The following is a 26,509-nucleotide window of genomic DNA, read 5'->3' on the forward strand; positions in this document are numbered from 1 at the left end:
CCTCTATGCCCACCTCTCGAAAGGGGACGATTAGATTTGCCTCAATGACTTAGTGGTTCTGCTTCTTTTAAGGCTCCCGCCTGTCCTGTACCCTCGTTTGGTTAGTTGCTTTCCATATTGTTTACAAATCTAATACTCTATGCCTAATCAAGATGCTTGCAGGTATTCACATAAAATGATACTGCCCCATGTCTTGGGGAAGGCTTACTATACTAATAATGTACACAATAATGGAATTATTGCTATCTGCGTTAGTCCACTCGATTGAAGGGTGTACCATTTCTGCTTGAAATTGTTTCCATTGTTATTAAAAATGGCAATAAAAAAGGCTTTTTTTCACTTCTACATGATAAATAAAGCATTTCTCCTTTGAAACCAGTCATAGCTTGTACCGGGAAAGATGGCGAAAGATATTAATAAGAAATACATAAACGTGATCCAGGCCAGGCTTCAATAATTAAATTCAAAGTCTTCTGGAAAAACAAACAAAAAAAAACGGCTTTAAAAAAGATAGTACAAGGACCCACAGGCAGCCAGTTTCCGTCTGAAGTGCACAATCAATTATAATACTTGCTGTCTCTATGCTGTGTTGCAGGGTGGACCTGACTCAACGAGATCACTGCTCTTGAAATATGTAGCTGGTAGGTGACTGTCTTCTTGATGATCCTCTACAGGAACGGCAGGTGTGTGATCAAACTGTAATGTCATAGTTTGTCAGGGTCCAGTTTGGGCTTCTGCTGAAAGGGCTGGATTCAACCAATCCCGAGGGAATCCAGTAAGCATGGGCGAATTTGCGGATTTGCGAATTCGCGATCCGCAAAATTCGCGAATTTGTGCGAATTTTTGTTTTTTGCGTGTTCGCTGAGTTTTTTGCGTGTTCGTGTTCTTTTTGCGTGTTCGGAGATTTTTGCGTGTTCGCGAGCCGCTTGCATAGCAAAGTTACCCATGCAGTCGTTTATGGGAGAGGGAGAGATAGATAGATAGATAGAAAGAGAGAGAAAGAGAGGGAAAGAGAGGGAGAGAGAGAACGAGAGAAAGAAAGAGAGGCCGGATCTCTGAAGGGCCAGATTCCTGAGTTGCCCCTACAGAACATACAGCTTTTTATTTTTAGCAAAATGCATATGAAAATTGTGCTGTAAAGGTCTCTTTTAGTTTAACCCCTCCTGACAACTCAAAATGGGTGTATTTGCCATCCTCTCCCTTCTTCCTGTTTTTTATATCTGTAAGTGCTTCCTGATGAGGTTTAAGTCCTTGGACAGGTGCCTCGTTGCCTACTTGTAACTATTCTCTGACCCTGCTTCAAGGGTCAGAGCAGGGTCAGAGAATAGTTGCAAGTAGGCAACGAGGCGCCAGGAAGCAATTAGCAGCAGGTGTCCAAGTTGAAGTTAATTTGTTTGTAACCCTTTTGTAAAAGGTTACAAAGAAATTAGGTTCAACTTTTGCACCTGCTGCTGTAACCCTTGCTTGGCTGAAAATTCGTCCCCGCTGATTCGCGGATTTTACCGCGATTTCGCGAGATTCGCAGATCGCGAAATCGCGGAAAATCCGCAAATTCGCCCGCGAAACGGATTTTACGCCCACCCTTAGAATCCAGGAACTTCCTTTGAGTGAGGGAGACACTGACAATGTTACAATAGACCGTAGAAATAGGCCTGGGGAGCGTACTCTGCTCTGTTCTCGGAGTTTGCAGAGTTTTCTGCACTTCACTCTCCAGAGCACGTGGAGTTCCAAAAAAACTGGGCGGAGTTTTTTCCTCGCTCACCAACATTAAGTTGGTGAGTGAGGAAATGCCAACGCTAGACCACCTCCCAGGAACATTTCTCAACGCAGGCAGTCGGGGTGGTTGTGACTGCTTGAGTTGGAAACCCTCCTTTCGCATTGAAGAAGCTGTCGCTCGAGTGGAACATCTACTAGATTGGCAGAAAGAAGCAGCGCCCTCTTGCGCTGCGCATGATGCCGTTCGCACTGATTTTCCAGTGTGGGAAAAACACCCAGCCCTAAAAATCTGCACGAACGGCACAACCTAACGCACTCCGCCACTTGGCGTAGGGCAGCAGAGTTTTTTGGGCCATTTCGCAGAGTTCCCCGTAGCAGAACTCCACCGACGCCTAATGAGAACTTCCCCTGCAAGGCACTTCAGTTATAAAGAAGATAACTTTCAATGATGTGGACTTTAGCCTGTGAAGTCAGCCTAGCACCAGTAAAGTATGATGAAGGCTGCTCACTTATGTGCACTTTAGTGTGAGATGATCATAGGGATGCACGGCGTTTGCGTTTTAAGAAACTGTTCATTGAATTCTGCCTTCCATTCATCAGGAATGACTTAACGGAAAACACCCAGGGTTCTACTCATCATGTGTAACCTCCTGAGGAAGCGTTTACTTTAGTCAGGTGAAGTTATTAGTTGGAATGCATGGTTTGGCATAATTTCATGAAATGTGCATCTTTATCCAAAGGTAAATGTCAAAGATGCATAACCCTTTGCTCTCATAAGTGCAGAAACAAACAATTTCGCCAAACGATGGGAATCAATACAAATACAGACAGGTTGATCTGATAAAGGTCCGTGTTTGGTATTTATTTTCCTGTTAATTGCCTGGCAGAAATATGGCTTCTGCTATATTTTGAAGATCACCTTCCGCATGTCAGACTGTAAAGGTAACCTGGGTATTCTCTTAAGAATCATGGGTCCGAACAACCCAGTGTCTACTAGATCAAACAAATGCACAGTTCAGGTCTTTGAGGGGCTTTAGACTCCAGTGTTTGTCTACACTAATACTTACAGTGCCTCAAAAGGAGCAGAGGATCAACTAAACCTGGGCCAGTTAGATCGCTGTCCACTAAACTGGCTGGGTAGTTCTCAATTTAGCAAGGATACCGAATAAAAAAGCCCTGGGGGCCTTTAAGGACCCACATTAGTTATCAGCCTCAGACCCTTGAACTCATCTGGCAGTCTATGCACCTTTCCATACTTCCGGAGAGTAAAAGTTGAGTTAGCTATTTAGGGAACCTCTAAGCAGCACATTTCAGAAAGGTTAGGCAAACAGAGAGGGTACTTTTATATCAGAAGTCGTCGGGAACTTAAGCAAAGACACCTAAGGGCATAGACAGAAGATTTTACTCATTGCTCTTAAAATCAGAGTAAAATAAATATTATATATGGTTCAGGTCCAGCTATGAGGAAGCACTTGTTAAAAACAGTAATGATTCAGGCCTCTTTGGTGCAGGTTGGATCATATTTTTTGAACAAGGCAAAGCATATTAAAACATCCCAGAAACAAATCAGATTCATTGCCGTTAACTGAGACACTAGGCTCTGCCCCCCCCTCCCCCCCACCCCCAATAAAGAGGTGGCCACTCGGCCCTGGTCCCTCTTAAGGAATCTGGCCCACCATAACGCAGGTTCCAAAGGCCCAACATCTAACATCTGTAAGTTTCTCCAGCTTGGCAAAACAGTTAAGACATGAGGGGAGACCGATTACAGGTGAAATAGGGTCGTAGCTGGGGGCAGAGCTTAACTGGGCTGCAAGATGGCCGCTCTCTAGAGGTTATGCCGACCATACCCACAATCCTGCAAGAATCCAACATAATGCGGGCTGCCAACCAACCTAGATAGCCATCACACTGACAGCAACCTGCAGGGTCCCTGCTGGTGAACGGTGTCAAAATTTGGCTGCCTCTGGGGCCCGCGGTGCCAAGTGGTGTGCGGCAGCCTACAATCATTGGAGCAAGGCCAACCCCACGCTGGGGGGCGTGAGCCTCCGACTGTCCCGGGGTGGCCAGTTGCGCTACTAGTGAAGGAGAAGCCTGGGAACAAGACGAGGCAGCAGTTCGCTATTCCCTCCTGGCCGTGCACCCTGAAGATCATGCTTTGGTGTGCAGACGGGCAGGGGCCCGGGTCCGTGGCTGTACTGCTCATTACGGGGCCGCAAGATCAGGGCTGGAGGTGGCGTCTTGTTGTGCCCCTTGTAGCAGTGGGAGCACTCACTTAATACATTGACAACTGGTGCCTGGGCTGACCGCACTGCAGCTTGCCTGCATCTGGTGGCGGTGAGCACGAGGCTACTTCCCTAGACGTGTGAAACCTTGGTCTCCCCACGATGGTGAGAGGAGCCAAGGAGGCTGCTGCCGGCTCCCCAAATGCAGTGCCCAGCCCAGCCCAGCCCAGCCCTGCACCTACAGCTTGTGACTATTGAGTGCCTCCCCTCCCTTCTTTCTGTGTACTCAATTACCAACTGGGCATCCCTCAACACAGGGGAACTCTGATCACCGCTCCCATTGCTCCTATTGATTCACAGTGGAAAAGCCCCCTCCCCCTCGCTCCGCACTTAAGTGCATTCTATACAAGGGGGATGTAAGCGGACCTCACACACGCCAGCTCAGTGCTCACCACCGTCCCTCTGTTGCCGAGGTCATCAAGCATTCTGTTCACCGAGACAAAACCTAGAGCATGCCCGTATCCCCTGGAAGGGAGGTTCTCCAGGGAATGGCGGGGCTCTAGGGATACAGAGTTTTCTTCTATAACTCGCGGCTCCCAGGTCCCTACTCAGGATGGGAGGACCTCTTCTTTGCGCCACCTGTGTTTGCTTACTTTAAACTGATTTTTTGCACAGTGCCCGCATATCAGTCATCCCCACCAAATACCCTGACCATGGGAAAGCATACCGCTAAACAATCAAAACACTTGTTTGAGAGGATGCACTCGGCAGGCGGAACAGGGACAACAATCTGAGGCTTCACCGGATCTCTCAGGGGGGAGGCGGGGGGGGGGGGGGGGGGGAAGCAGGATGGACATTACAATATTGATCTCAAGGAACTCCTCGTGGGCGTGAAGACAAGCTTGAAGGGTATAGATGCTAAACTAGACATCCTTACAAGTCGTCTAAATCATGTCAAAAAACGCGTCGATAAGCATTAAAACAGACTGGATCATCTGGAAAATTACATTGCAGATGTCGCACAGCTGGACTCCATGTCCATACTCCGTAGATGTTCTTTGGTCTTTGAACTCAAAGCCGAAAACGAAGACCTCAAAGCATGCCCCAAGAGCAATAACCTATGGATCACGGGGATATCAGAGTCCATCACTATTACCAGAATGGAGAACTTTATGGAGACCATGCTCGCGACCTCTTTGGGAAGGACTTGTGCACGGTCTTCATCGAGGATGCGGGCCCATCACTCACTGGGACAGCGGGTCCCTCTGGGTGTGCGCCGGCTCCGTTCATAGTCGCACGCCTTTTGAACTATAGGGATCACACTGCGGTCCTGGGGCTTGCATGCGAGCGTGGTTCTATTCAAAATCAGGTAAACAGCCGTTCCTTCTTGCCAGACTTTGCAATATCGATGCAGGTGACCTGCTGCGAGTTCCTGCCTACCAAAAGGCTCCTCCAAAAAGCTGAAATCCCCTATGCATTACTATACCTGGCCAAATTATGGATCTCCTCTGAGGGTAAACCACACTTCTTCACAGATGCAAAGTCTTCCCTAAAGTTCGCTAAACATGCCACCAAAAGAGAACACACACTGAGGGACTCACTGTGCAATTCCGAAGCGAACCCCCTAAGTGCCAATGCCATTGCATTTCGTGTGCTTCTCTGCTATGCAGGACGCCCTGCATTCACTTAGAGTGCTGTTTATACTGTGCTTTTGGTGTACGAGTTAACCAGGATTCATTTGCACTGGGTCGCCCTTTGTTTCTCTCCTGGTTCGGCCACACAGCTGGTCCTGAAATGGTTGTATGCCTGGATACTACCAGCCCCTAGGGATAATTCCCATTTGAACCACCAAGCTGAACAGCGAACAGCTTGGGTTGTGGGGGGTGGGGGGTAGGATTGTTCTTCTAAAACTGGTTTTGGGGTTGGAGAGGGGTGGAATGGGGTTGTTTATTTGGCATGTTTACTTTTGTTATGTTTGTTTTTCCTGTCCAGTATCCAGCTACAGTACACCGACCATGCTTCACCCACTTGCACTCTGCACGTTTTGCTGCATGGGCTTGTCCAGCTCATCACTCCTCACCCTAAAGTAACATGACCACCACATGCATTACTTAGAACATCATGGGCCTTGACGACCACAGAAAAGCCTGCTTAGTCCACACCGATCTTACTGGACATCTGCTAATTGCAAAAGTCCCATCTACCGAGCTCGACAACCCTTCGACTGCGCTCCCAGTGGTGTGGAGAATCCCATACCTCAATCTACTCCAATTATGCCAGAGGTATCTCAATTCTGATGCGCATGGGGCTCCAGTGGCCCCTATCACACTCCTTTATTGACAAGGATGGGCACTATGTTATTTAAGAGGGCACATTGCCTAAACCACCAGTGATTATATCTGCCATATACGGCCCCAACACAGATGACCCTGAGTTTTTCTCTAGGATCTGGAGGCTCATATCTGGCCTCGGTCCCTGCACTATAATATGGGGCAGGGACTTCAACGTAGCACTAGAAGACCTGATGGATCGGTTTCGCATCTCCAAGCGTCTACACAATAACGCTTCACTGACACTCAACACGATCATTCAAGACAAGTGCCTACAGAACATATGAAGACATACACAGTCGAACACTCTGGAGAGCACTTGTCTATCGGCACATCTTAATGCATGGTCGAGAACAGACTACTGGCTAATTTCAAGAGATGTCCAGACATGGACCACCTTAGTGGCCAATCTACCCCGCACCCTCATGGACAATACCCCGGTCCTGCTAGAAATGCAGATCCCCCAGGTGGCTACCTGCACCTTTGCTTGGTGGCTGCTGCCTGGCGCATTGCCCAATGTGGTGTTTCGTTAGGAGATTCTTGGGGAGATAGTGGAATATTTTGCACACAATGTGGCCCCCTTACATTCGTCATCCACGCTGTCGGAAGCCTTCAAGGTGGTTATACATGGTGCATGCTTTGCCAAACAAGCAGTAGTCTTAAAAGCCATTAGCAGTAGACTGACCCAATTCGAGAAGGACATCTGTGCTAAGGATGTGGAATATTTCTGGTCCCATGATGTCACTAATGTGGCCCATATTTGGGACAAGTTATCGAAGTTCCAAGAGGAAGCCAACGGGGAGATCAGTTACCTCCACCAAGACGCATCGGCTCGAGGTTTTGGAAAGGGCAATACCCCGGGTAAGACACTGGCAAGAATGCTCCGCAAACCGTGCGCTTCTACCTATGTGGTGGAACTACTGGACGAAAAGTCCAAACTCGTTTCCTCTCCACCGGAGCCAACACATGTAGTGTTCTCAATCTATTCCCAAATGTATACTGCCACCCCTGTCCCAGGTTCGCCTGAGTTAACTGCGGACTTCCACATAATACAGCTGTAGTGGCTCGATCGGGCCCACAGCACACACTTAGACTTGCCCATTACCGAGATGGACATAGAACAAGTCATTATGAGCCTGCCAGGGGAAAAGGGTCCAGGACTTGACGGCCTAACAACTGCGTTTTAGAAGGAATATGCCTCTTTGCTAGCACCCCATCTCATGGCAATGTTCAAAGAATCATTGGATACAGGTTCCATACCTCCCTCGCTGAGAGAGGTGGTTATAAAAACGCTCCTTAAACTGGATAAACCGGCAGACCATTGCGATTCATACAGAGCCCTCTCTATAATAAACATTGACAATAAAATCTATGCTAAAGTATTCGCACACTGCTTGTTGCCTCTCCTGCCATCAATAGTTAGGCCCAATCAATCAGGTTTATTCCTGGTCACTCAATGTCGCACAAGCACTGCACCATCTTTGCATTAATGCCCCACCTCGACCCCCAGATCTCTGCAATTGGTGCCCTTCTAGTCATCACTAAGGCGTTCGACTCTCTGGAATGGGCAGATCTCTTTCCACTTCTCGCACATCTTGACGTTAGCTGCAATTTATAGGCTAATACAAATCCTTTACACTCTCCCCACCACGCGATTGAATGGGCTCTCAGACCCCTTCTTGATCATCCACGGTATGCAACATGGATGTCTGCTGCCGCTGCTCCTTTTTAGGTCTCGTAGCGATAACAGAGCGACAGCCCTGTCTCGCCAGAGATCTTTTGTATCCGACTGTGCTTCCCAGGAGACAGCACCTGGCCGCGCGCATCTCGCAAAAGGCGATTGGCGCAGGCCGAACGCGCTCGCCGTGGCTGTCTCCTGGGAAGCGCAACAAACATACACAGGCACACCTCCCCCTGCACGCATGCGCACACACATACACATGCACACACGGAGAGACATCACCCACCCCTCCGCCGTCGCACACACAGACACACACACACACATACAGGCATCCCCCCCCTTCCCCGCTCACCGGCACTCCGGACTTGTGCAGCCTCCGACCGAGGGGCTCTCCCTCAGGCATGGGAGCCCCGCGTCACCACTACTCCTCCAGGCACTCCGTGGGCGCTGACTTCACAAAACGGAAGTCCCGCCCCACGATAGGTTTCGTTTTACGCGCGCACTTCCACTGCCCAGAAACTGGAGCACGTTACGTGACCCGCGAGTATTAAGAAAAATTGAAAACACCTTCTCCGTTCCCGCCCCAAGTATCTCCACTGCCGGTTCCCTTCACCCTTATTTTGATCTTGAAATGTTGACAGGTATGAGAAAGTGGCAAATCAGGAAGCACTTTCCCCACCTTACCTCCTTTAGCTGTTTGCTCTGCCGGCATTTGGCATCTTCTGTCGCACAAAACGTGACGTCACCCAGAGTCTGAGACTAGAACGCTGTTACGATATTGACAGGCGGACAGGCGTTATTACCCAATTTACCAGAAAAGCTCATTTTCCATCACACAATTATTCTGCAGGCACGTCTTCCAGTGCTGACATGTTAGGGTTATATTAGCGTTCCATGGGCAGGTTTTTAAGACGGACATTACAGCAACAACAAAAAAAAAAAGGACTACCTTGGAAAGTAGAATGAGTCTAGCACTGTTGTGAGTCAGGACGTGGGAACGTAGACTAAAGTGTCCATTTACATACGTGCTCCTCAATGTGCAGTCAATGAGAGGGGCGATACACATTCCAAGATGGCTGCGGCGCTACACAATCCAACTTTGGCTAAGGCATCGGAAGGCGCGTAGGCTCTCTTCTACCTCTGGCTGCGCAGCAACTGGGACGTAACTGAAAGCAGGCGAGGCCCGGGATGTGTAAAGTATGTGCGTTCAGGTAAGTTTGGAAGTGGGTTTGCTATGATTCTTTATAGCTCGATGACGGGAGGGGATACTTGTTTGAGGGGCATTTGCTGGCGTTATCAGAGGGCGTCCGGGGCTACTTAGAGAGGGCAAAGATAGTCCATCATTGGTGGTGGAGGATAAGCTGGCGAAGAGGGGTAATAAACACCGAAATGCAGGCAGCTATTTTTTCCCGGGCGGGCTACCTGATGCTCGTATAGAACAGCGGGTAGAGCCCTCTACGTTTAGATGGTATATGAAATGGCCTAAACGAGGACCATCAGGAACGATCTTTGTATACTAGCCCTCCCGATGCTTGGAGGAGCTTTAGCACCATGCTGCTCGCTAATGTGGACACCCAAGGCTAGTCGGTGGGGCCCTCTGTAAGGTAGGCCTGGACTGCACATCAGGAGTGCATGGGCCCTGGGCCCTATGCATTCAATCAGCATTGCAGCCTTACGATTTCAGTGCAAATTCGAGTATATGAGCCGTGCAGTGCTCTAGGTCTGTGAGGGTGTCTGTTAGCAACAGCTAACCACTCACAAACAATGTTTATATACCAATTGTAAATTAAAAAAAAAGTTATGCAAAGCATTGTCATAGACAATGCCAGTAACTCAAACTTTAATGCTGCGAGACCTATTGCATTGCAAATGCTTGTTGAATTAGCAATGGAGAAATAGGAGCGAGAGACTCAAGCAATGCCACGCAAACAGGGGCATCTGCTTCACCACTATTGGACTGGCGGTCTCGATGTATGCAGATGATACTAACCTTTAAGCATGTGACCAACGTGAGAACCGGGCCGCCTTGATGAGTGGGGGGTGAGATTTGGCGAGTACTCAGGCATACAAAGCAATTGGTCCAAATCAATTCTATTCCCCCTCGCGGATAGTACACTGCCATTCAACAAGGAATACCCTCTGAAATGGGCGACACAACTGGTTTGGAACTTAAATATATGGCTCAGCAATGAGCCTGAGGAATTGTGGCATGCAAACAATTGTCGAGCCATCGAATGGCTGGAAGACAGAATTCATGTAAGGTCCGAACTGTCTCTGTCCCTTGCTGGACGCGTTGCTATACCTTAGGGGATTGTTCTTCCGAAATTTCTCTACCTTTTCCTTAATATACCCCTCCCACTTACAGTCCAGTTTTTCAAGTGTCTAAGATCCAACTTGGTAACAGGGCATGTAAACAACTGTGCGTTTCATGGGAACTCCTCACATTACCGCTTGCACAGAGCGGCTTGGGAGCATCCGACATGTAGATATATGCACTATGCATCCAAGCTCAATTTCTTTGTTACTGGCTCTATCCAACATCATTTCAGCCCCACACACCCATAGAGACAGACCATGCATCCCTGTGAACATGGACAACGGTGCTTGATCTGCATTACAAAGCTCCGAGGGCAGAAATAGACAAGGTTGCATGTATTCGCTGGGCATGGGAGAGTTTGAGAAAGCTGGCAGGGCTGCTGTGTCAATATGCCCTATCCATTCCTAAATGTCATCATTGCAGGACAGGGGCACCAGCCTAAGTACCAGTAGGCAGCACATTAGGCTGTTCTCGGACCTATATCCTGAGATTATGACACCCTTGATCCCCATCACACTAGACACTCTTCTATATTACCAACTCAGGGTTGCCTTTTGTGTGATAGACAACACTTTCCCATCTCCTCCACCACCTCTACCCGCACTGGAACATATCCTCACTTCTCCGCAAATTGATAATTCGCCTACACAACAATATGCAATCCACTGCACCGACAGCACATGGGGGAGCGGACTGTGAGCCTCCCTGGACAGACAAGCAGTGGTAGTGCAGTCAGTAGGAATTACTCTCCCCAAACTATAAGCGGCTCTTAATACACTTTACATTTCTCCACTGCCTTTATCACACCCCACTACAACTCTTCAAAATGGGGCTTGTCCTTGATCCGCATTGTCTACACTGCATCTCACCTCAAGCCTTCTTTATTTATTGTGCATGGCAAAGTCCGAGAGTGCCGACCTTCTGGGAGATGGTATATACGACCATTCTCGCGATTATTGTGCATTTATCCCCTAACGCCAAGGACATACCTGCTACTCACCGCCATGTTGTTACTTTTTGCAAAACGCAGGGTGGCTATATTCTGGGGTTGGAAACCCACTCCTCCAGACCATACAGGCCTGGTTGAGTGATGTAACTTTGTCAAGAGCACTTAACTGACTACTGGGGGCTGATCGCAATAAAGTCACTTCCCAAAGACATATGGGAGCCTTTCCGCTCCTTTCTCCGTCACAAAGACTTAAATTTGTCAGGTGCAGGAGATATCAACCAGAGGGAAAACTCTGTACAGAATAGCACTTAGCAGCACACTCTAATACCATAGCACATCACTGAGCTGCGGCACTGTCCAATTGTCAGTAGACCTGTGGGCTGGGGCCGGACTATCAGATACGTACAGTTCATGTTAACAGGTAATTACAACTACATGTTCAGGAAGCCGCTGCCTTTATATTCCAGCTTTTTATCTTTCTCTCTTCTGGTTTTATTGCACATGCGACTATCACATGCATCATGCCCTGCTTCAGATTGTGAACTCCGTAGCTCCCCTCACTTTGCCTTACCATGCTGTCCTTCTCTCTATACCCTTGCTTTTTCCTTTCTACAGCGTTCCCCTATTACCTACAAGGTTATGGTTGTTGCATCGTTCTCTAATGACAAATGAAAATAAAAACAATTAGAAATAAATAATATTTAATAATAATAATATGGTCGCAGTGATCAGCGAGCACCCCTAAGACTTTTCAAAGCATATCACACAAAATACAATAAAGTATAGGACACTCGTATGGCTGAAGAAACGGCAATGACAGGGGAACTTATCTACATCTGGTGGTCCTGCTCGTTCGTCCAGACATTCGGGAAAGATGTTTTAGGGCACATTTAAAGAACCTCTGGAATGATTACACAAGATTGGGAATTGATGCTACACATGCTGGGTTGGCAAGAGAGCTTAAGAGTTTTATTTTGGAAAAAGAGGACCTCTCAATGTAGAGCACTAGGATATGACGAAGTAGGGCAGCTCCTGGAGATGGAGCTATTAATGCACAAACTAACCCAGACAAAACGCAATTTCAAGATTGTAGCCACTAATAGACAATTTCTCAAGATTCGTACATCTCTATTTTACACCTCCTCACTTGAGGGCCGTCCACAGCTATAGCTTCAAACTCCTCCAGCCTATACCATACCCCCCCCCAATCGACAGTACAAGCTAACACTTGAGGGTGTTGAGGCACACAAGAGACCCCTAGGACCTCACACTTCTGTTAGGCACTCCCCACATGACTCCTAGCACTACCTCCATCATCCTTATTGTAGGGAAAACATTTGCCCCGTCTCTGGTGTTCTTGACTTTCGCTGTCCTCAAGTTTAGGTTGGGAAGAAGGGTTAAGGAGTCACACATGGATCCCCTACCAAGTTGATCGTTTAAATGTGTATATTGCATTAATGCTTAATTAAGACTAGTTGTCATGCATGTTTTGTTTTACCTAAAATAAAAAACAAGCAAAGCACAATTTGAAGTAAAAAAAAACAGAAACTGTATTGCTAATCAACAATAATTAGGGAAGAGGAATTCTTGAGCATCTGCTACAAACTTCACCAAACTAGAAAATCCTTAACTTTAACATATTGTACACTACACTAGCATGGGTACAGTTTGCAGCAAAAACAAGCATTTGCAATGCAATAGGTCCCGCATTAGGAAAGTTTGAGCTATTGGTATTGTAAATGACACATTTTTTATTTATGTGTTCGTTTTGAAAATAGCGAAATTAATAGCTATGTCATTTATAATGCCAATAGTTTTAACTTTCGCAAATGTGACACCTATAGCATTTGGAATGCAATATGTGTTGTATTTACGTGACTTAGATGTATTGATATTACAAATAACAATGGCTTTTATTTTTTTTTAATAATACTTAAATAAAAGTTATTGTAATTTATAATAGCAATAGCTTAAACTTTTGTAAATAACTTTTGTGAAGATTATGTTCAGTGTATTTTATTGTGACGAAAATCCAAGAACAGAAGTGAAATATTAACATCTTTTTGTGACATTTGTAATAAAGCTTGAAACATTGAGAGAACATATTTGAACCAGTTGTTGTTGAATGGTTGCACAGATTGATGTTGTGGTGGCGACGTGTGATGCTGTGGCGTTCAGTGATGTTGTGGTGCCCCCGAGTGATGCTGTGGTGCCCCCGAGTGATGCTGTGGTGATGTAATAAGAGTGTGATAGATAGATAGAGTGAGGGCGATAGATAGATAGATAGACCGAGGGAGATAGATAGGTAGACAGACCGAGGGCGATAGATAGGTAGACAGACCGAGGGCGATAGATAGACAGACAGACCGAGGGCGATAGATAGACAGACAGACCGAGGGCGATAGATAGACAGACAGACCGAGGGTGATAGATAGGTAGACAGACCGAGGGCGATAGATAGGTAGACAGACCGAGGGCGATAGATAGATAGACAGACCGAGGGCGATAGATAGATAGACAGACCGAGGGCGATAGATAGACAGACAGACCGAGGGCGATAGATAGACAGACAGACCGAGGGCGATAAATAGAGTGAGGGCGATAGATAGAGTGAGGGCGATAGATAGAGTGAGGGCGATAGATAGAGTGAGGGCGATAGATAGAGTGAGGGCGATAGATAGAGTGAGGGCGATAGATAGACAGACTGAGGCGATAGATAGATAGAGTGAGGGCGATAGATAGATAGATAGAGTGAGGGCGATAGATAGATAGACAGACCGAGGGCGATAGATAGATAGACAGACCGAGGGCGATAGATAGATAGACAGACCGAGGGCGATAGATAGACAGACAGACCGAGGGCGATAAATAGAGTGAGGGCGATAGATAGAGTGAGGGCGATAGATAGAGTGAGGGCGATAGATAGAGTGAGGGCGATAGATAGAGTGAGGGCGATAGATAGAGTGAGGGCGATAGATAGACAGAGTGAGGGCGATAGATAGATAGATAGATAGAGTGAGGGCGATAGATAGATAGACAGACCGAGGGCGATAGATAGATAGACAGACCGAGGGCGATAGATAGATAGACAGACCGAGGGCGATAGATAGATAGACAGACCGAGGGCGATAGATAGATAGACAGACCGAGGGCGATAGATAGATAGACCGACCGAGGGCGATAGATAGATAGACAGACCGAGGGCGATAGATAGGTAGACAGACTGAGGCGATAGATAGATAGACAGAGTGAGGGCGATAGATAGATAGACAGAGTGAGGGCGATAGATAGATAGACAGACCGAGGGCGATAGATAGATAGACAGACCGAGGGCGATAGATAGATAGACAGACCGAGGGCGATAGATAGATTGACAGACCGAGGGCGATAGATAGGTAGACAGACCGAGGGCGATAGATAGGTAGACAGACCGAGGGCGATAGATAGAGTGAGGGCGATAGATAGAGTGAGGGCGATAGATAGAGTGAGGGCGATAGATAGAGTGAGGGCGATAGATAGAGTGAGGGCGATAGATAGAGTGAGGGCGATAGATAGAGTGAGGGCGATAGATAGAGTGAGGGCGATAGATAGAGTGAGGGCAATAGATAGAGTGAGGGCAATAGATAGAGTGAGGGCGATAGATAGAGTGAGGGCGATAGATAGAGTGAGGGCGATAGATAGAGTGAGGGCGATAGATAGAGTGAGGGCGATAGATAGAGTGAGGGCGATAGATAGACAGAGTGAGGGCGATAGATAGATAGATAGATAGATAGATAGATAGAGTGAGGGCAATTGATAGAGTGAGGGCGTGAGATAGAGTGAGGGCGAACAGCGCATTCTTTCTTTTTCTGTTGCAAAATATGTTGACAACTCCATCTTTTTTCTTGGTTTAAACCTTTTTATTTTTCTCAGGGAAAAAACACTGCTTTCTCTTCGAGATCTGAAGAGGGAAAGGGAATACAAACACTACAATATGCAGAATAAAAAATAAATATGTTGCAACAAAACCCCTTTTGAAGATACTATTAGTAGCTATATGAACCAATAAATGGATTTCATCGACCTCACGTCCCACTGAGGCCAATAGGATGGCTGCCTAAATCTGCCTGTTCTGCTTCCCGAGGAGGAGGAGGAGGTGGATCACTGGAGAACCCGTGGGTCAGCAAAATACCTCAGAAATGCACAAGAGGTCGCTTCCTGCGGTCCTGAGCCTTTTTAAACCTGATAGACTGAAGAGCAAGGACTCAATAATCTCGGCGTCGACTCAATAGCCTGTGATTGTGGGAAAATCACTTAATCTCCCTGTGTCTAAAAAAAAACCAGACCGAGCCGCTGTACACTCCCAAAAGCTATGGACGTCAGCAAGAGGAGAGGAGGATAGAGTATCGTTGGGGAGAGTGAAATGATGGTAAGTGGGGAGGAGGAGGAAGTGGTGGTGCAAACAAGGAAGTGGATAGCAAATGGAAAGGAGGAGGGAGGAGAGGTTGGACAGAAGAATTGGTGGTTGCCGATTGGTACACCTGGCGGTGAGATAACTGTTCAAAAATCACGTTTGCGCAAAAACATTTAAGAAACAGGGCTTCTGCATTAGAAAAAACATCAAAAAGAAGGCTGCTTTTTGCATGTTTTGCATAAATCATTTTATGCGTGATGACTGGCTGTAAAATAGTCTCTCATGCATTTCTCATGAATTGCAATGCAAGCCTTCAATAGGCAGACTGATAACCAAACAGCCAATACCAAGGAGAGAAACAGCAATACTCCTGTGGGTGGGCCCACAATACCCCTGTAAGCATGTGTTTAAGAATTACTAACAAATCATTTGATAGATAGATAAAACTGTCATTTGTCAGATTTAAAAATATGGGGCATAGCACTTTTGAACACTGTTTTGTATGCAGGTTAAAAACGGTATATTCTGCTACAGGTGAGACTGGTCGGGAATATTGCCTGTATTGACACCTGGGTGTGCACCACTAGGCCTGTCCACACATATTGGGTAATTGGAAGCATGTGGTTACTAGTGTGCTAGATTATTTTTTACTTACAACTGTGCCAAAGACACACCATTTCCCTATTTGTTGCTAAGAGGGGAGCGGAGGAAACGGGACGGAGAATAACCATAATAACTTTAGGACTATAGACGGGGTATCCAGGGGAATCAGTGGAAAGAAGGCTATGGTACAAACGATTTAAATATTATATTTACTGCAACACCTCTTTTCAGCTCTATTTCAAGGAACGGAAACCACAAATGTACAAATACTTTTGAGTCCTGAAACGGAAAACCCTTGTGAACAAAGAAACTACTGTATGCCCTTAAATGCTTGTGTTTAGAATAATAAGTGCTGAGCAGAAATGCTATGCTGACTGTTACCTCCTTCTGTGTATGTCATCACATGCCCACAATATTGCCACGTACTTCACCAAATATACAACTCATAGTCACAAGCCACATACTCCATCACAGAACTCAGCAGGTCTCAGAGGGAGTTAGCCTGCGCAAGCGGCATAAACGGACATGACTACAATAAGCGTGAAAGTATTTAAACTATCCAAACTTTAAAACGCGCCCACCCAGCCTCACACATTACCTTTCACTGAGGAATACAAAGATTGCAACCATTCCACCAACATTGATGTTTGCACCGACTCCTGAATACTGACAGGCCCTTATAGCAAAAGAACGTTCTCGAAGGAGGAGGTATTAAAGAAGCAATACAATCCGAGCAATATCTAGTACATGTTAGAACTTATTTCAATATTTGCCAGTTTCACCTATTCTCCATTAAATGTTCAACAACAGGTGCTAATGTGTGAAACAAATACAACATTTACAAACGTGAGCAGGCGCTTAAAAAGTCAATGCGTCCGCACTGGTCATACTGATCATTCACCTCGAGTAGCAGAGCGATTGCTGTTCTTCCTTTTGTCTTTTTCATTCTTTTATGTTTAAATCCACAAAATAATAATACAAACGAAATTGAAAGCGCCAGAACCCAGAACAGTAAAGCATTTGTCTCTGGAAAGAAGTGTTACAGGCGTGTTCCTAGCCTGAACGCCACTTAGCCCGCACGTCTAAGACTAGTTCTGGTCGACGCTGAAGATTAAACTGTATTAGAGATTCTCTTTCTAGCTGCATTCACGAGAGGCAACAATTACCCTCATGTGTAAACAACGGAGGTGGGTGTAGAGCCAAAAACGGTTAACGAGGACCCAGTAGAAGTGTGACTTAGCCAAATAAAAACGAATTCCCCTTCCCTTGCTCTCTGACCTACTCCTTAAAACGCTACGAAAGCTGCAGCGCAGAGCCGCCACGCCTGATTAGATGGAACCTGCCCCTAAATACGCAGTCCTTCGGAGATGAGGATTTACAGCAGCAGATGCCCCTTAGTGACCCGGACAGTACCGCATATAACAGAACAGAGGTGGCGACTGGAACTATACACTTCAAACGAACACGCTGAGGGCACAATATCGGCGGATAAGTATAGACCAGAGGTATTCAAACTTTTCCAGGTTGAGCCCCCCCAGCTGAATTCCCCCAGATGTTGGGCCCCCCCACCACCCGACAAAACCTCGGGAATCCGGCACACCACATGATCGACTGCAATGCGCACACCACGGGCCATATCCGGCAAACAATGCTCAACACAACAAGAGTGCCTAGCAAACTGCAGGCCTGTGAGTGGGTGTGGCGAAACAACAGAGGCGTACCACACAGCTCAAAACACAATCCTCCAAGGCAAAGGAAGTCATCACAACCCTCCCCATCCATCATGTACACCTGGTCATCCACCAACTCCCCCACCATTCATTCCGTCCCTCCATCTGTGCCCCATCCACATCCAAACCCCTTCAACCACTTGAAGTAGTGTGGCTCACTGGTTAGAGGCGGCAGACCCGAGAGCAGAGGACGGCCCGGGACCAGGGTTCGACTCCCGGCGCGGCAGGTTTCTGGACCAGGGTCAGCGGATTCGATAATTCTCTCGACTCGGTGCCCACTCTGATCAGCGATCACACTCGGCAACTCTGGGCATTAGCTTGCCTCATCTTCACTAACGGCCCCACCAGACCGCCGGGGATGCCTGGTCTCACCCTGGAGATACCCATTAAGGGACCATCTCTCAGGGAAGCCAGGAAGGGTTTTGCAGCGGTCGAAGCGCCTTGGGACCCTACGGGTAAGTAGTGCGCTATATAAATGCCAATACATTTACATTTACTTGCAAACCCATCTACCATCCATCCCTCCATCCATCCATCCTCTCACCCATCCATCCACCCCCTCACCCATCCATCCATCATCCATCCATCCATCCCTTCACCCAATCCATCCCCTCACCAATCCATCCACTCTTCCACCCATCCATCCACCCACTCATCCATCCAACCACTCACCCCTTCACCCAAGCAATCCTCCCACTCATCCATCCACTCCTCCATTCATCCATCCACTCTTCCACCCATCCATCCACTCCTCCACCCATCCATCCACTCCTCCACCCATCCATCCACTCCTCCACCCATCCATCCACTCCTCCACCCATCCATCCAACCACCCACCCTCTCACCCATCCAGCCATTCCAGCCATCCCCCACCCACTCATCCATCTACCCAGTCACTCATTCGCCCACCCACTCAACCCCCCACTCATCCATCCACCCACCCATCCATCCCGCCCCCCTCCCTCCCAACCCCCTTGAAAGGTTGGGGCCCTGGGCCAGAGCCCACCCGCCTGTGCCTCAAACCCTCTCCGGAAACCTTCTCTCCCTTCTGGAAGAGCTAACTCTCCCGGGGGGGGGGGGGGGGGGGGGGGCCAATTCACGGAGTCGACAGCTTCAGCGGGAGGCAAGAGGTCTCCTCTGCTAAAGCTGAAAGCGTGTCTGTTTGTTTGCTTTCGTTTTTAGCAGAGGAGACTCCTTGCCTGCACTGCAGCCAAAGCTATTGAATTGGCCCCCTCCTGGGAGAATCACCCAGACAAAGGAACGGGCACAAAGGGAAGATCGGAGTGAGCGCGCGCCCCCCCTGGGATGGGGCCGCGCCCCACAGTTTGAAGAACCCTGGTATAGACTGAAGCAGGGGCCGCTTGAAAATCAACCTGAACTTAGATGCAAGGAGCGCTGCCGTCATTAGATTAAAGAGAAGTTAGAAAGAAGCCTAACTCTTTTAGTGGCCATATTTCAATTATGGTATTTACATACCTTTGAAACTTGAGATGCGCACAATCTAGAAGGACTTCGGTAAATGTTGTGGCCCAAATGCCACGGCTGCTGACTTTGGATCGGGAGATCCTAGTTCAAGTCTCGGACTCGGCTCAGCGTCCCTACCCAAAACAAGCATTGGCGCTGCGCAGCTTTAAAAGTGACAACGCGCGGCAATACAAAAAACAAGCTCTTGGCATTACTGTGGGGGGCGGGAACGCATTGGCGGGGGAGCAGCAGCCTTTGATGTGCGAGCGAGTGGGAGGGAACACCATATGGGGTGTGATAGAGAAGTGAGGCCAAGCGCGCGCTGGGGAAGCGTCGCACTTGAGTACCTCACATGCATTGGGGACAATCCTCACTGGTTTCAAGAGTTTGTTTCGCCTACTATAAATCTTGACATCTGCAATGCTCAAGCGCATTGGCAGAGGTCGAGACCTAAAAAGTTATCATATACAACAAAGGCATGTCAAGGTTAGGGTCTGAAAGCAAAAGGCACAGTAGCAATATGTTGGCTTTCCTATTCAAGATATGCGAGTCACTACAGTAAGCTACCAAAATGAAAGATGTGCCCGGATAACCTTAGATGTCAGGGTGGTAAAGTAAGACCATCAATGTTGCAACGCCCAGCTTAGTGTTCAGTACATGCAGCATTGTTAGAACTGTGTCAACATGGTGGTGAGTTGTGTCTAAGTTGTGCAGTCATACTTACAAGTTTGGAAAGCAGTATTTGGGTATTTGATCTCCAGCAAACCCCGCTTTCACAACGCCTGAACCCTGCAGAAGTAAAATGTTACTGGTTAGGAGTCAGAAGAACCCACACATACAGCTGATCTAGGATCATTAAACATAAATTGCTTCTCTCACACAAAAACCCTTTAAACACAGGCCAAGATCATAAACACGTCCCCCTAAGGTAAGTACATTTTGACCCCAGGCTAATTTCATGTAAATTTCATTGTAAAAGAAGACCAACCACACCGACAAGGCCCCCAAAGAGTCAATCTCATATACACCGGACCATGTCAGCAATAGGGGCTTTGGTGTATAGACCTCATGCACAGGGTTGCCCATGTACTAACCTCAGGAACTCAGATCGCTAACACTGAATGCCCACATAATCCAACTTGGCTAGGCTTCACTACTAGTTACCATGTTCAGAAACCACTCTTTACTGTGTTAAGGCACCATTCTAGATGGGATGAAGACCTACATGCTCAAGAATTCATTCTGAAAACAGCTGGGCACTTATCTGCTTCTGCATTATAAGGCGGGACGATCACAAATAAGAGTTACAGGACATGGACCAGAGTAGTTAACCATTTTTGGCCACCACACTGAGCTCCCTCCAATCAATCCCATGAGAAATTCGGATAAAATGAATTCTCCTTCTAGAGTGCAGCAGTTCATGTCAATCAGGTATCTATGTGATCACTTCTCTCCTTAACGTGGTGGAGCACAGTGTTTGTGAAGCACATCCCACGCATACTTCATTAGTATTAGGCGCCTTGACAATCTTTGCAGGATGCAAAGAACCAAACACAGTGGACTGTGCACACTCTGCAAAGTGAGTGGTCAAGAGGCCGAAAACAAAACCGCTAAAAAACAACATCTGATGCTTAAATTATCGTATATTGACTGAACTGTCATTTGAATCTCTTGCGTGTGCTTGAGGCTGTGTTATCAATCTCTGCAAAGGCTGTACATGGAGACTGGTGCCAGGCGCTGCATATTTCTTTTAAAATAACAGTCCCCGCATTACAGTAAGCACTGTCCTAACTGCAAAGGGAGATCCTGCCAAACACGTATGAAAGCACTGTGTTCTATCTTCGAGAATGAATTTAAACAAGCACCACACACACCAACAATTATAGCAGTGGCTGAAGGAAAGAGTGGAGCACAGGCTTCATTCTCTTTGAAAGGTCGGAAATTCAAAGAAACTTCGGTACAGATAGTGAGCACTTTTAGAGAAGAAAAGTATTTCTAGAATGGGGTACAGACAATGCACTATCTACAAGCATCGGTTACTGCAGACAAATGTGCTGGCACTGTATACTCACTATAAAGAGTAGCTACTGAAAACAGGATAAAGGCATACCATTCTTCATAAAAATTGATGGGCTGTTTCTGCAAGCTGGTGTGCAGTACATGAGCACTTACTACAGAAAAGATATTCCTCCATATGAGGAACTCCGCTTCTACATTACCACTGCGTAAGATAAGTCTTCTATAAATGGTTACAAACAAATCCATCACTGTTCCTCATATAGATACAGGTACTGTAAAATTCCAGCAGACTGCAGTCACTTTGGAGTTAGGGCAAATAGGCGGCTTCTAAAAACTGATTACATTTCCTCAGTACAGTGATCACAGCACTGTTGAAAGATACTATTATGCACAAACTCGAAGGAGGGAGCTTTACACACTGCAGAAGGTGAGCTGCAGTCAAGTAGCCCACCTTACAAACAGTATACATGTTTTCCTTTTCACAGCTCCACTCATAGTGACCAACAGTACAGTAAACCCATACATGGTGACCAATGGTATTCAAGAAGAAAGATGCCATGGCGCTTTGCATTACGCCATACAAACAGAAAGTTGCAAGTACTTTTTGGAGGTTCCCGTACAATCAATGGTTACCGAGTTGCGTCCCGTGTAAATACGGTCATTTACCAATGGAGTTCCGGGGCCACCAATAGCAAAACACGAAGATTGGATAGTTAAGTTACTCTCTCGGACTAGACTCGCCAAAGACTTCAAAAAGAAGCCGCCAAAGACTTCAAAAGGAAGCCACCAATGCTTACTTTAGAATGTGGAAGGTGACAGAAGCTCGAACAGAGAATGACATTGTAAATAACATGCAATAAATTTAACAACCAGCCAGTAATGCATCTATGACCGAGATTTTTTTTTTTTTATCTACAAGTACGTAAAGAAAGCAACTACAGTTATGATAAACACCGAAAACCATACGTCCGGGGCACAGCTTTAGATGGGTGTTTGGGGTGTGACAACTCCCCAGATAAATGCAATATTAGCTTTAGAGTTGGGTCTGGGGGGTCCAGAGTCGAGTCTGCTATGTCATTGTTGGTTTTTCTCATCATCCTTGTTTAACTTAGAAGTTTTAACTAAAACCGATTAATCCGATTATGGATGGATCCCTTGTCAACAGATTATATCTTTTATAGAAAAGAAAAAGTAACTTAGTCCAATTTTTCAAATCTGTTTGTATCAATGCAATAGCTATCCTGTTAAGCCAAAGTCGACACGGACAAGTAATCCAGGTATGTCAATTTTAACTTTTGTTACTCCCTGTTGCAATGGACCCCTCCCAGGTCCCCAACAAAATAGTTCTAGGCGTCTATACTAATGTGAAAATAAGGGCTTCTAGCTATCCTTACTAAATTCACTAGTTTCCCAAAAATATTTGAATCATTGGTTTTAAAACCCTATGTAGATAAGACCAAGCATTAAACTGTTTGTTTTTTTACCTCAAGCCGTAACTCTATTTTGCGTCTTGTTTTTCATAGCAATCGAGATAGAAGTTCGGCCTTACCGGCGATTTCATTAGAGTTATCAAATTGAATTCAATTTGATCTCAGAAAATCTATTTTTTTTTACTAAATTACATTTGAAATTAAGGAGAAAAAAAAAGAAAAATACGGGGCTTTACTCAATGGGCTATAAATTTCTGTAGTACAAGCCCCACCACAATAAAGAACAAGAACGTCCTTCAGCAATATGCTCTTAAGGAATGTGTTTATAACTGAATGGCCCCACAGATAAAACTGTGTGTTTTCAGTGCCACATCCCATCTAACTCTCCTCTCTGCATACACTCCCCTATACGTAATATACATAGTATGAAATTATTTGCTTGATAGTGGACAAAATACTACCTAAGAAGTTCAAATCAGTTACCACTCTTGGAGAAAAGTAGATAGTTAAACGTATTGTTTTACCTAATATCTTTGATGAACCAATGTAAGCTCAAACATTTGTAGAGATGAGTGGCCCCTTGTAACATCCTTCCCTTGAAATCCTAGCCCACTACTATCTGGTATGGTGTCCCTCAAGGGTCTGCCATCAGCCCAATTTTGTTCAATGTCTATCTGAAACCACTGATCAATATAATCTGGGCTCACATTGTAAAATTTGTGAACTCTGCTGATGACACCCAGATTATTCTGTCCCTTGATGGAACTCAAGCAAATGCCTTTGAGGATTTTCATGCCTGTATGCATGACACTGAGCGGTGGCTTCATGGCAACTCCCTACAATTTAATTCGGACAAAACCGAAATTTTACACTGTACAGTGGGGAAGGTCCCCCGGCCTCTCCCTCATAATTTCTGGCCCATTACTACTTCGTCTCCTCTAGTTCCGACTAAAACAGCGAGCAATTTAGGAGTTATGTTCTGTGCCAATCTGTCACTGTAGACACAAGTGAATAAAACAGTGGGGTGCTGTTTTGGTCTGATTAGAGCACTGAGAAAGATTCTTTTGCTGCTTTCAAATTCACCCAGAACCCCAATAGTGCAAGGTGCCATTCTAAGCAGACTGCAATGCCCTATTGTTGGAGTCCCCTAAGTATCTGAGTCATCGATTGCAGCATGTCCAGAATATGGCGGACAAATTAGTCTTGTCCAGACCATGAGATTCTTCTGCATCACTATGCTTAGCTGAGCTACACTGGCTCCCAGTGAAACAAATAATACATTTCAAGTCCTTGTGTATAGTAGCTAGGACCTTGCATGGACTTGGCCCTAAACCTTTACAGAAGAAACTGGTCTGGTATACTCCCATTCGTAGAATCCGCTCCTCTTCCGCCTATCTAGCGAAGGTGTCAATGGTCAACAAGGTCAGAATGGGAGGGAGAGCTTTCAGTGTTGCTGCTGCAAAACTATGGAATGAATTACCACTTGACATCAGACGATGTAACACTCTGTCTCTGTTTAGGAAAAGGATCAAAACATGGCTGTTTCCCAGAAATTGATCCTTGGCCTCCTGTGATGTGTTCCAGAAATCGATCCCCTGCTTCTACGTGCTATGAGAATTCAACCAGTTTAGTCTAATGATTGTTTGCGTTACGTCATAGCGCCAGGGTACCTGTAGGGTGATTGTTAACCTTTATAAAGCCATATACAATACAATACTACTTATATAAACCAGACTTGGGTGACAATTTAGGTTAACTGCTAATAGTCAAGAAATTCTGCAACATCAAAGCTTCACCGCACTGTGGTTCATGCATATTATATGACATTCACATAAAAAAATGGCAAGCGAGGCATCCCATGTTTTAACTCGCCCATGTCCCATGACAGTAATTGAGTTCTACATTGTTATAGGTCTCTTACAATCCAGATAAGTCTCTAAAATGGATTCCTTCTCTTAGTATACTATTTGCATTTACTCAGTAAGGATTTAATTACCCAAGTAGAACTAATTGAGAGAGCAATAATCCAGCGGCATCCAGCACCCTTCAGACAACTTAAGCTGATGGATCATTTTTTATTTTCAAGTTTGCCAGACCAACAGCTGTTTGGATAAGATATCCTTAAACTGCTGTCTGGAGCTTATTGTGAATCCCACTTTAGGGGTGGTTTAAAAAAAAATGTTATATTTTCTTGTTATGATATTTTGGTCCGCTCACTTCACTTCTATGCTTATGCTGTACAACTGCATTCATGCAGGCCTGGAGATAGATATAAAGATATTTGTTTTGTTTTTTAATGAAAATATTTGTTCGCATTATTTTCCTTCCTTTGCTTCAACCCCCAAGGTGAAATTTTATGCTCAACCCTGCTATCCCATGACGCCCAGTCCTAAAGCTCATAAGGTGCAGATCTTCTGACACTGTATTTTTTTCGGAGACAAAGTTACCAAAAATGTGTCACATTGTATTTATTGATTTTCCTTTTCCAACATCACTTTTTTTTCTAATGTATATGTTGAATTTGCTTGCTTAAAGGACCAATATGGCAGCCTTAACTAAACTCCGTCAGAGTATTCATGCACGAAGTGTTCTCGTATCAAGAGATTTAACCAAATATGAATCATTTACATCCCAACGCTAGCAATCACTTAACGCCCCAATCTTCTGGAAGTGGTTAGTCCTAGATGTTAGCATATCTTTGTGTTTATGTGCTTCTCGTCTCTTCAGGGTCCACACGTCTACTGTCAGTAGGTATTTTGGCACGTTTACCTCCACCCATAATACAGGACACTGGAAGATGTGGCCAGTTTACCTTCCCCCAATTATACCGGTCACTTGGTGATGTGGCTTCTAAGTTCTCCACCCACGCCTCCCAGTCCTTACCCTAAATGTTGGCACTTCTCACCCCTCACAAATAAGACGCTTGTCCTCTTTGGACCACTAAGTGCACATTTACTTAGCCAGTTCGCTCTTTACAGCCTCAATACTAAGTAATAGGGCGTTTCCTTTCCACCTGGCCTCTCGTAGTAGCAACGTCGGTCTGTAAATGTTGATACATCAAATCCCCATCACGCTTTCTTAGCCCCTTGTTCCAAGCGTGTTCGGTGACTGACAGTTCATCCTGCAGCTAATCTGTTTCTTGTGTGTGCAAAACTCGGCATCTTGCTCCCATTGGTACCCACACCCATTTCCCCAATGTTATCACAGACACCTGTCTCCCACCCAAAAACCACCCTTCCCTCCTCCCATTATCCGCCCAATAACCTATCGGCCCCACCCTTCCTCCTTACATTATCGATGACCACCGGCTGATTGGCGATGATGTCGTACGACGCCATATTGCGCCGCTCTAGCCGCCTACCACCCGCTCTATCCCCGCACTGGCACCGCTTCCGGTGCTGATCTAATAAACGGAGAAAGACATCTCAGCTGCCATCACACATTGGGAAACATACAGCATTTCAGACCGGAACGGGGTTGTAATTGTCCATCCAATATGGCTGCCAATTACAAAGGCGTGGATTTCTGAGCGACAAGGGGAAAAAAAACTGCTGCTTCCAACCTTGCCGCCATCTTGAAGAAGTAGAAGTCCGGATCTGTAATACAGTGCAGACGTGCAATTCTTAGTTCATGTATTTTACTTTCCCAAGAATGT

The 26,509-nt window shown here is 46.1% G+C and overlaps 1 protein-coding gene across 1 annotated transcript in view; it reads right to left on the reverse strand.

Annotated features, from left to right (window-relative positions):
* Positions 1-26,302, reverse strand: part of ACTR1B (actin related protein 1B) — a 60,916-nt gene extending 34,614 nt beyond the window's left edge. The window contains exons 1-2 of the mRNA XM_086943358.1: positions 26,145-26,302; positions 20,130-20,194 (exon numbers count right to left, since the gene is read on the reverse strand). Coding sequence (XP_086799484.1) covers positions 20,130-20,194; positions 26,145-26,192 — 113 coding nt within the window. The 5' untranslated portion in view covers positions 26,193-26,302. The remainder of the gene's footprint in view (positions 1-20,129; positions 20,195-26,144) is intronic.
* Positions 26,303-26,509: the final 207 nt, after the last annotated feature.

The sequence above is a fragment of the Lissotriton vulgaris genome, chromosome 11 (assembly GCF_964263255.1).
Source record: "Lissotriton vulgaris chromosome 11, aLisVul1.2, whole genome shotgun sequence".
NCBI lineage: Eukaryota > Metazoa > Chordata > Amphibia > Caudata > Salamandridae > Lissotriton > Lissotriton vulgaris.